The 11,813-nt window shown below is 42.0% G+C and overlaps 1 protein-coding gene across 1 annotated transcript in view; it reads left to right on the top strand.

The window, feature by feature from the left end:
- The first annotated feature begins 8,524 nt into the window (after positions 1-8,524).
- Positions 8,525-11,813, top strand: part of STX12 (syntaxin 12) — a 33,774-nt gene continuing 30,485 nt past the window's right edge. The window contains exon 1 of the mRNA XM_001917670.6: positions 8,525-8,858. Within this exon, the coding sequence (XP_001917705.2) occupies positions 8,741-8,858 (118 nt within the window). The 5' untranslated portion in view covers positions 8,525-8,740. The remainder of the gene's footprint in view (positions 8,859-11,813) is intronic.

The following is an 11,813-nucleotide window of genomic DNA, read 5'->3' as shown; positions in this document are numbered from 1 at the left end:
CTATTCTATAGACTCAATAACAACTTACTTTCTCTAGATAAATTGAAGGTAGTTTTATTTTGTAGGTGCTATGGTCTGAATGTTTGTGTTTCCCCCGCAAATTCGTATGTTGAAATCCTCACCCCCAAAGATGAGGGTATTAGGAGGTGGTACCTTAGGGAGGTGCTTACACTCTGCCCTCATGAATGGGATTGAAGTCATGCATCGCTTAAAGATGGGGATACATTCTGAGAAATGCGTTAGGAGATTTCGTCCTTGTGGGAACATCACAGAGTGTACTTACACAAACCTAGATGGTATAGCCTCCTATACACCTAGGCTATATGGTACTAATCTTATGGGACCACCGTCGTATATGTGGTCCGTTGTTGACTGAAATGTTGTTAGGTGGCACATGATTGTAGTGTCCTTATAAAAAAGACTCCAGAGAGATTCCTTGCCCCTTCCACCATGTCAGGATACAGCAACAAGGTGCCGGCTATGCACCAGGAAGAGGGCCTCTATTGGAGCACAACCATGCTGGCACCTTGATCTTGGACTTCCAAGACTCCAGAACTGTGAGCAATAAATTTCTGTTGTATATAAGTCATCCGGTCTGTGATATCTTGTTATAGCTGCCTGAATGGACTAGGACAGTAGGCTATGTCTATGACCACCTATATTATGTGAATTATCTTGTTATCCATTTACTCAGCCTTAAAAACCACCATAGGGGAAGAATATAGTATAAACAGAGAAAGACGGCATCTAGTTCTTCAGGAAGGACTTCAACCACTCTAAATAACCCTCGAAGTAATTTAGCAGACTTTGGTTCCATCCTTTGCTGTTTAAGACCTTGTTACCTGCAGTATAGCTTTCCTCAACTGATGGTCAGCTCAAGGACTTTGGAGGAGGGGCCATTTGGGGGAAGATTAAAACTGTCAGGAGTTACAGGGTGTTCTGGTTATTATTCTTGCTTAACAAACTACTCCAAAACTTAGTAGCTTAAAGCAACCATTTAAATATGCCGACAGACCCTGGTCATCAAGAATTTGGACAAGGCACTGTGGGAATGATTGGTTTTTGTCCACAGTGTTGAGTCCTCAGCTGGGAAGATTCAAAAGCTGAGGGACACTTAACAGGGCTGGAATCATCTCTCTGAAGGCTGTTTACTTGTATGTCTAGTGCTTGGGCTGGGAGGCTGGAATCTAGTAATGCTGACTGAAGCACCTACATGTGGCCTCTCCATATAGAGCCTAGCCTTCCCCAGCATGGTGGCCTCAAGGCAATCAGACTTCTTACGTAGTGGCTCAAGACTACTAGCGCAAGTGTTCCAGTGAACAAAGCTGAAGTTGCATTATATCTTCCGACCTGTCCTCATAGGTCACATTACCTTACTTCTGCAGTACTCTATTGGTCAAAGCAGTCAGAAGCCCATCCAGACTTAAGGGGAGGGACATAGATCCCTTCTCTTGGTGAGAGGGTGACAAAGTAGAAGATCATGTGGTATGGAAGCTGTTGTGGTGACTATCTTAAAAAGTATAATATGGGGCCAGCCCCATGGCTGAGTGGTTAAGTTCACACGCTCTGCTTCGGTGGCCCAGGGTTTCACCAGTTCAGATCCTGGGCTCGGACCCAGCAATGCTCATCAGGCCATGCTGAGGCACCGTCCCACATAGCACAACCAGGACTGGACAACTAGAATATACAACTATGTACCGAGGAGCTTTGGGGAGAAGAAGAACCAAAAAAAAAAAAAAAGATTGGCAACAGATGTTAGCTCAGGTGCCAATCTTTAACAACATATATGTATATATGTGTATATATATATATATACAATCTGCCACATGGGGAATGAATTTTGGAACCAAACCAAATCCAAGCGAGCAAGGCAGAAGCTGCCATGTCTTTCATGGCCTACCTTCAGACGTCACACTCCATCATTTCTGCAATACCCTACATAAATTTGAAATTAGTTACAGAGGTCAAATTACTGACACTATTCAGTGTGAGATGGGACCACCCAGGTGTGTTCATAACAGGAGGCGAGAATCATTGGAGTCCATCTGGAGGCTGGCTACCACATTGACCTTTGACCTATAGGATTGAGTAACAACTGTGTGACCCTCTGGATTTTCAAGGCATCAATGAAAGATGCCATTTTTGGAAGTAGTTCATATTTCTTAGCTATTACTGGAATCAATGACTACTTACCAATGCTTACCAGGCTGTCCTTGTAGCAGATTATCAACTCTTCTTGAAAAGTGACAGTATGTCATTCTATGGTTAGCTCTGAAATCAGACTGCCTGGGTTAGAATTCTGTTTCTACTTACCTTAGGTTTTTGTGAGGATTAAATGACATATGTAAAAATCTTTAGAACGGGGCTTGGCACATAGTATTTGCTCAATTTTGTAAGCTATTATTATGCATGACTTCTACAGAATCTATATTATGTTTCATAAGAGGGAAAGTAATAGAGTAACAGCTTAGAATGAACATGTATGTTCACTTGTTTTTTTGCTTCCTGTTACTTCATCCCAAGATCACTTTTAGGCCACTAGAACATTCATTCAACCCACAACTTTCATGCTTTTTTTTCAACTTCACATTACCCATTTCATGCATGCCACTTCCTTAATTTACCCTTCTTAATGAATAGATCAAAGAGTTTTGATGAACGTATGCAGTTGTGTAATCACCGCCACAATCAAGATATAGAACATTTTCATCACCCCAAAAACTTCCCTTGTGCCCCTTGACAGTCATTCTCCTTCCCCCAACTCCAACCCTTGGCAACCATTCATCTGATTTCTTTCTTTCTTTTTTTTGGGGGGGAAAGACTAGCCCTGGGCTAACATCTGCCAAACCTCCTCTTTTTTTTTTTTTAATTACTGTTATGATAGATTACAACCTTGTGAGATTTCAGTTGTACATTTTTGTTAGTCATGTTGTGGGTACACCACTTCCCCCTTTGTGCCCTCCCCCCACCCCCGCTTTTCCTTGGTAACCACCGATCAGATCTCCTTATCAATATACTAACTTCCACCTATGAGTGGAGTCATATAGAGTTCGTCTTTCTCTGACTGGCTTATTTCGCTTAACATAATACCCTCGAGGTCCATCCACGTTGTTGTGAATGGGCCAATTTTGTCTTTTTTTATGGCTGAGTAGTATTCCATTGTGTATATATACCACATCTTCTTTATCCAATCATCAGTTTCTGGGCATGTAGGCTGGTTCCACGTCTTGGCTATTGTAAATAATGCTGCGATGAACATAGGGGTGCAACGGACTCTTGAGATTTCTGATTTCAGGTTCTTAGGATAGATACCCAGTAATGGGATGGCTGGGTCATAGGGTACTTCTATTTTTAACTTTTTGAGAAATCTCCATACTGTTTTCCATAGTGGCTGTACCAGTTTGCATTCCCACCAACAGTGTATGAGGGTTCCTTTTTCTCCACAACCTCTCCAACATTTGTCGCTCTTGGTTTTGGATGTTTTTGCCAATCTAACGGGTGTAAGGTGATATCTTAGTGTAGTTTTGATTTGCATTTCCCTGATGATTAGCGATGATGAACATCTTTTCATGTGTCTATTGGCCATATTCATATCTTCTTTTGAGAAATGTCTGTTCATGTCCTCTGCCCATTTTTTGATCGGGTTGTTTTTTTTTTGTTGTTAAGCAGTGTGAGTTCTTTGTATATTATGGAGATTAACCCTTTGTCAGATAAGTGGCTTGTAAATATTTTTTCCCAATTAGTGAGCTGGTTTTTTGTTTCAATCCTGTTTTCCCTTGCCTTGAAGAAGCTCTTTAGTCTGATGAAGTCCCATTTGTTTATTCTTTCTATTGTTTCCCTCAACTGAGGAGTTATAGTGTCCGAAAAGATTCTTTTGAAACTGATGTCAAAGAGTGTACTGCCTATATTCTCTTCCAAAAGACTTATTGTCTCAGGCCTAATCTTTAGGTCTTTGATCCATTTTGAGTTTATTTTGGTGTGTGGTGAAAAAGAATGGTCAATTTTCAATCTTTTGCATGTGGCTGTCCAGTTTTCCCAGCACCATTTGTTGAAGAGACTTTCTTTTCTCCATTGTAGGCCCTCTGCTCCTTTGTCGAAGATTAGCTGTCCAATCCTCCTCTTTTTGCTGAGGAAGACTGGCCCTGAGCTAACATCCGTGCCCATCTTCCTCTACTTTATATGTGGGACGCCTACCACAGCGTGGCTTGATGAGCGGTGCCATGTCCGCACCTGGGATCCAAACCGGCAAACCCCGCGCCGCCAAAGCGGAACGTGTACACATAACCACGGCGCCACCAGGCTGGCCCCTCAACTGATTTCTATGCTGATAGCTTTGTCTTTTCCAGAATGTTATATAAATGGGATCATACAGTATGTAGCCTTTTGTGTCTGACTTCTTTCTTTTAGCATATGCTTTTGAGATTTATCCCTGTTGTTGCTTGTCTCAGTAATTTATTCCGTATTTCAGTAGTTTGTTCCTTTTTATAACTGAATTGTTTACCATTGTATAGATGTACCACAATTTGTTTATCTATTTGGCAGCTGATGGGCATTTGAGATATTTCCAGTTTTTTACTATGAATAAAGTTGTATTACACATTTGCATACAGGTCTTTGTATGAACATGTGTTTTTATTTCTCTTGGGTAAATACCTAGGAGTGGGATTGATGAATTGCTGAGTTGTACGATAAATCTGTGTTTAATTCTATAAGAAACTGCCAAACTGTTTTCCAAAGTGACCGTACAATTTTGCACTCCCCCTAGCAATGTATGAGGAGCGCTAATTTTAATGCAGTCTTCTTTGCAACCCAAGTGAATTTCTCCATTGACCCTCTCCTACCATTCTCCAGGAAGCTTACCATATTGGTGATAATGATATTTTATTTTTAAAATACGAAACTTATTTACTGATGTATAGCATACTTACAGAAGAGGACACAAATCACATGTATACAGTTTGATAAATTTTCACAAAGTAAACACACCTGTATGACTACCACCCAGATCAGGAAATAGACTGCTACCAGCATCCTAGAAGCCCACCTCATGTGCCCATTCCTAGTCACTCCCTCTCTTTCTCAAAACTAACTACATACTGTTATGACTTTTAATAACATAGATTGATTTTGCTGGTTTTGAACCAAATTAAAATGGGATGATACCGATTGTACTCACTTCGTGTGTGGCTTTTGCGACACATTGTGTCTGGACAAGATCACCCACATTGTTCACATAGCCGTAGGCCATTTATTTTCATGCTCTATAATACTACAATTTATCCGCCCTACTGTTGATCAACATTTGGGTTGTTTCCAGTTTGGAACTAGTGAAAATAAATGCTGCTCTGGCCTTCTTCATAATAGCCCCAAACTGGAAAGATTCCAAATGTCCACCCATAAAAGAGAATGGATAATCAAATTGTAATATATTCATATGATGAAATACTACTCAGCAATAAAAAAGACCAAATCACTGATACATGCAACATCATGGATAAATCTCAAAAACGTTATGTTAATTGAAACAAGTCATACACTAAAGAATACATAAAGTATAATTCCATCTCTATCAAGTCCATGAATAGGCAAAGCTAATCTATAGTGATGAAAATTAGAAAGCGATTTCTGGGGATGAGGGGAGTTAATTAGAAAGGAGCACAGCTTGAGAAAACTTTCTGGCTTTTATTTTCACTTTTCCTTGAGGAAGATTAGCCCTGAGCTAACATCTGTGTCAATCTTCCTCTATTTTGCATGTGGGTTGCTGCCACAGCATGGCTGACAAGTGCTGTAGGTCTGCACTCGGGATCTGAACCTGCAAACCCAGGCTGCTGAGGCAGAGAGTGCCAAACTTAACCACGATGTCACCAGGCTGGCCCCCTTTCTTGGGTTATGATGAAAATGTTCTATATTCTTGGTTTGGGTGCTGGTTACATGGGTATACACAAGTGTCAAAATTCATTGACTTGAGCACTGAATATCTATGCATTCTATTTTATGTCAATTATAACTCAATAAAAATGAATACAGAAAAATGCTGCTTAGTCCTAAAAAAAAGCTATTTTGAACATTCCTATACTTGGTTTTTTGCAACACATGTATGCATATTTGTTGAGTATACAGTTAGGAGTGGAATTGTTAGGTCACAGAACATATATGAATCACAGCTCTGCAACTGAATAGGTGTATGACATTGGGCAAGTACCAGAACCTCTAAAGAACACCAGTTTCCTTATCTGTTACCATGAGCTAATCTCACCTTGATGAGTTTGAAAACTGTATTTGTCAATTAACAAAAGGACATAATGCTGAGAAATCTTATTCTCTAAAATTACAGATTTTCAGAAAATTAGCTATTTGAAATATCAGTAAGAATGGAATATTCTGCTCTTGCCTGGAGGATCTGAGCTACTTTGACACGGAGAAGCAGCCTCAATTTCCATCCCAGGTGCAGAGCTTCAGATAAGGGGTTTCCAGATACAATATTTCACATTTATCTTCACATTGTAGTTTCCAAGGAAACAGGACCCTGAGTCCTCTTAGCTCAGGCCTGATGATAATCCCTTTACACATAGCCTGGTGTGCTTTGGAGTTATCAAAACACTGCTTCTTTTAAAGTTTACCTACACTCCATCACTTCCTCAGATCCTAGAATAACTATATTTCTTCCTGTGCTTGGTGAGATGTCCATGATTCCTCTCCCTTGCAGTGTTAACCAACCTAACTTTGTCAGACCACAGGTGGTCTTTATCATATGCACTTTATCTTGGGGATTACTATTAACATTTGTAAAATATGTTCACGTTGCCTGTATAGGCATTTAAGAAAAGGTAGTTATTTTTTATTATTCATGTATCAGTTCAATAAATGTTCATTTGACAGCTAGTATTTGCAAGGCACAAATTATTGCTATGAGAGATGCACAGATAGAAAACCATTTTTTATTTCTGATGGAAAAAGAAAACAACAACAACAACCACTATTCTTCAGTTCCTAGGAGAAAAATACTTTTACTGAACTTCACTTTAAACAGTCAAATGTAAATGAAAACATTCTCAAGACTATTTTATAGGTAAAAAAGTACTACAATTTACATGATTTGCTAAAGATTTGACATAAAACTATGGATTCTAAGAAATGGTAGGGTTTTCATAATCAGAGTGAGAGCCCCCAAATGTCACCTGTCCCTTTCTGTAAAGAAATATTCTTATAAATGCTTCAACGAAAAACAGAGATAGACTGACTTACAAAAACTCTAACGCTGAATGCAGGCTCGTTCACCCGTTTGGGGTCCCCTCCCACACAACCAAGTGGCTTCCTCTCTTTGCCATTCCCCAGAGATTGCAAAGCAGGCTGGGCAGGGTGTGGTGGAAAACCCGAGAAACAAACACCACCAGTTCCCCTTCACTTCTCCCCGTCTTGATTTTCTCCCAAACCAAGATCCTGCCCACGTCTTTCCATTTACTATAGCTCACAAATTGCAGTCTTCTATAGGAACAAGAAGGTTATACAGTCAAAATTACTTAAGGGAATGATTTTTAAAATTTGAGTCTAGTTTTCCAAGAAATCTTGGTTTGGGATATAGATGAGGCTATTTGGGAGGGATTTAGATGGAGAATAAAGTTGGGAATATGAGAATACGTTTTAGGGAAGTAACGAGATGATCATGGATTTAGCTTAGTGTTTGGGTTTTGTAGTCAAATCTCAGAAAAGCAAATTAACCTCTGCGGTCTTAATTTTCTCAGTTTTAAAAGGGAAAATAATAACGGGTACTTTGTCGAGTTACTTCAACATTTAAAAAATCCATTGTGCATTATTTATTCTGAAGGTAAAGGTATAGTTGGAACATCCTCCCTTGCTGTGAAGGAGCTTATGAACAAGTGAACTGCAGTGAGGATTCACACATAGCACTTGCTCAATAATTTATTATTATTATTATTATTATTATTATTATTATTATTATTGGTGAGGAAGACTGGCCCTGAGCTAACATCTGTTGCCAATCTTCGTCCACTTTGTATCCGGGACGCTGCCACAGCATAGCTTGATGAGCGGTTCGTATGTCCACGTCAGGGATCCAGAGGCAAAGCTGAGCGCGCAACCTTAACCAATACACCACCAGGCCAGCCCCTATTAATATTTTATTGTTTAGATTAGAAGACGAGTGCAGGGAAAAATGAAAGTGGTTTGTAAGCCAGAAAAGTCTCCGCAAATACTATCAAAGCCCTAGAGGATGGAAGTAGAGTGAGAAATTTCAGGAGTCTGGTTACGGATTTGAGTTTCAAGGTTGTCAAATTCTCCCATATTTGGGCCTGAATTCTCAGAATAGAACAGAATAGGATGTTAGGGCTGAGATCATCTGGTCCAATTTTATGCTAATCGAAAATTCCTGCCTCCTGTCACCGCGCCCTGGCGAGAAAGAACACAGCCACGGCAACTCATCTAATCCGAGCCCCAACCCTCTGACATCATCGCCCCGCCCCTCAAGCCCAAGCTCCGGGACGCCCAGTCTCTAAGCTACGGTCCCCTGCGCCACTGCCCGCGGAGCCTGCGCAGCGGAGGGGCGGGGCGGGGCGGGGCGGGGCGGGGCGCGCGCTGCGTGGGGGCGGGGCTAGTGCGCACGCAGCCTCAGCCTCTTCCCAGCCCTTTTTCTTCCTGGTTCCCCTGTCAGTCTGCGGGTACCGTCTGGCAGCTGCTTCCGGTAGGAGCGCGGTGCGGGGCGAGTCGGTCTCAGCTCCTCGTCATGTCCTACGGTCCCTTAGACATGTATCGGAACCCGGGGCCCTCGGGGCCCCACCTCCGGGACTTCAACAGCATCATCCAGACGTGCAGTGGCAACATCCAGCGGATCAGCCAAGCCAGTGAGCCGGGGACCGGGCTGGGGGGCGGGCGCGGTCCGGGGGGCAGGCGCCGTCCGGGGGGCAGGCCTGGGTGTGGCTGTCGGGACGCGGAGCCCGGCCCGGGCTACGGCCAAGGCCACCCTTGACGCCGTGTCGGGCTCTCCACTCTGGGGGCGGCGGGCTGTCATCCCCGTGTCTGTCAGGCCCGGGCTCCCCAAGGGTCCAGAGCCCTAGCTGAAGCTCGAGTTTTTCCCCAGGAGTTCTGCCCTCGTGATGTTGGGGCCAAAACGGCAGACCTGACAGCCCCAGGGTGGGAAGGGGTGTGTGTGTCACCTCGAGAGCAGTGAGTGAGTTGAGTTGGCGCAGTGGTCAGCCGAGTTTTTCCTGTCATCCGCCTTCCCCCCACCCACCTCTCTATCTTCTTTGGCCAGTTTGGATTGGGAGTTGTTTACTGGTTTAGACTTTAGCTTTACATTCTGCTGAGCTTCTGGCTTCTTGGAGACCAGCAGCTTTCAATTAAAAGAAGTGGAGAGTGCCTGTGTTATGGTGAATTAATACACAGTTCTTCCTGTAATGAAATTGTAAATCAGATACAATGAATGGTATGTGAGGGGTGAGATGACTTCTGTTTTAATAAAGAGAATTCACCCAACACATTTCAATTTACATTATTGTGTCTCTTGTAGCAAAAGATTTTCATATGTTTTTGGATTTCAAGCTGATGAGGCTTTTGTTTTCCTTCCCTGTTTAGCTACTCTTTTGAGCAAGTCTGATGTGATACGTAGAGAGGCTCAGGGTCTTGGCCACAGTCACACAGCAAGTAAGACCCGGTCGAGTCACAGGTAGATTTTAGAATGTCATTGCTTGTCTTAAAACTCCATCCCCACCATTGGGGTTTGAGTGAGACTGCGGCTGAATGAGTCAAATATAGGTTGTTTCTCGTGCCTGGAAGTCAGCACAGAGGCTTATAAACAGGAGTCAGCAGCAGCAACTTTACTTGGAGAGAATGATGATTGTCATCGTTGTTTATTATTGTGCTTTTCTGAGCGTGGTTGTGTTCTGTTAATAGAACTGGTTGGTCCTGAATGACAGTTACTTTTTAGATTTTAAAGAACAGTCTGTCACTTTGCTTTTAAATTTAAATATGTAATGTAGAATTTGAGAGGTGGGAAGTTTCTGATGGGAAGGGGTTGAGACTGGGTGATTTGCAAGTGGAAAGAAGAATATGTAGCCTGTTAAATCCAGAAATTTTTAAAAAATTAATATCACCACTGGCTAGAAAGTATAGTACTGTGTGTTCCAGTTTCCTGTTATGAAGGAACTGTAGTACCGGTTAGATGGGAAAATTCTGGTTAAAGGCTGAAAGTTTCTTGTTGAGGCTGTGTCTAATTTTAATGTCTATTTGTGCAGTCATTCAACATATGTTTGAGTATCAGGCTATGTAGTATGTATAGGAACTGTCATGGTTTCTCTCATATATTCATATTTGAACTTAAATATAAAGTTGAAAGGGATCATGCTATCTAGACAAGGTGTAAATGACATTATGTGGGTATTCAGGGGAAAGAGAGACTATTTTCAGTTGAGAGGGATCAGGGAAGGCATTATGGCATTTGAGTTACGTCTGGAAAGATGGTGGAAAGAATTTGAACTTCAGATGGTAAAGAATGGAAGAGCGTTCCAAAAGGGAATAAAATGAACAGGGTATGGTAATGGGAAGGCATGGGGGTGAGTATAGAAAGGTAGAGTGATTTAATTTGTCTAGAGTGGTTGACTCCAGAAAGTAGTGGAAAATAGGTTTGGGAAGGTAAGTGGGGGCCCAGACATGAAGGGCTTTAAGTGCTAAACTAAGGGAGTTTGGATTGAATTCTTTAGGAGTGTGTAAATTGAATTGGAAGGGAGAGACTGGAATCAGAGACACCAGCTAGGGACTGTGAAAATTAAAAGGAAGGTGGCATAGGAGAGGTTTCTTTGGTGATAGAATTGATAAGATTTAGTTGTTGATTGGGCATTGGGCTCAAGGGACCATTGGAGTCAACCATTAATAACATTAACAGCTAAAGTTTGGGTACATACTGTGTGCCAGGCAGTATGAAAAGTACTTTGCTTGCATTATCTTATTTAATTTTATAGCAACCCTGTGAAATACTTACCTATATTATTTCCATTTTATGGGTTAGGAAACAGACTGAGAAAGCTTAAATAATTACCCAGCTACCAAAGGGCAATACCTGAATTTGAAACCAGGTCTGCCTCTTATGACCAGCAGTTAGCCTTTTTTATAATTTTTAATTAATATTAGAGTTTTGTAACAGTTAACACTTCAAGTTACAAGTGACTTGCTTTTTTTTACTCTCCGTAGGAAACTCTGGAGAATACCTGAGGCTGTGGAACTTTCTCTTCTTGTGATGTGTCTACCTCCCCTGCTAGATTGGTAGCTCCTTTGAAGCATGGGGCATGACTTATTCATCTTTATATTTCTAGTGCTTCTCTCAGTGCCAAGTATATGATAGATTCAGGCATTCACTGTTCAACAGATATTCTTTAAGCACCTGCTGTGTGCTGGGGATGGAGGGATGAACAAGACAGACAAAATCCCCGCCCTGATAGTGTGTGTGTGTGTATATACATATACACACATATGCATACATACACGTATATGAATAACGTCAAATAATAATAAGTGCTGTGAAGAAAAATCAAGCTAGGGGCCGGCCTCGTGGCCCTGCGGTTAAGTTCACACATTCCGCTTCTCGGCGGCCTGGGGTTCGCCAGTTCAGATCCCGGGTGCGGACATGGCACCGCTTGGCAAAAAGCCATGCTGTGGTAGGCATCCCACATATAGAGTAGAGGAAGATGGGCACGGATGTTAGCTCAGGGCCAGTCTTCCTCAGCAAAAAGAGGAGGATTAGCAGTAGTTAGCTCAGGGCTAATCTTCCTCAAAAAAAAAGAAAAATCAAGCAGGGTAAGGGGACA

This window comes from Equus caballus, chromosome 2 (genome assembly GCF_041296265.1).
Source record: "Equus caballus isolate H_3958 breed thoroughbred chromosome 2, TB-T2T, whole genome shotgun sequence".
Taxonomy (NCBI): Eukaryota; Metazoa; Chordata; class Mammalia; order Perissodactyla; family Equidae; genus Equus; species Equus caballus.
The sequence above is the reverse complement of the archived record's forward strand: the minus strand, read 5'-3'. Positions and strand labels throughout refer to the sequence as shown.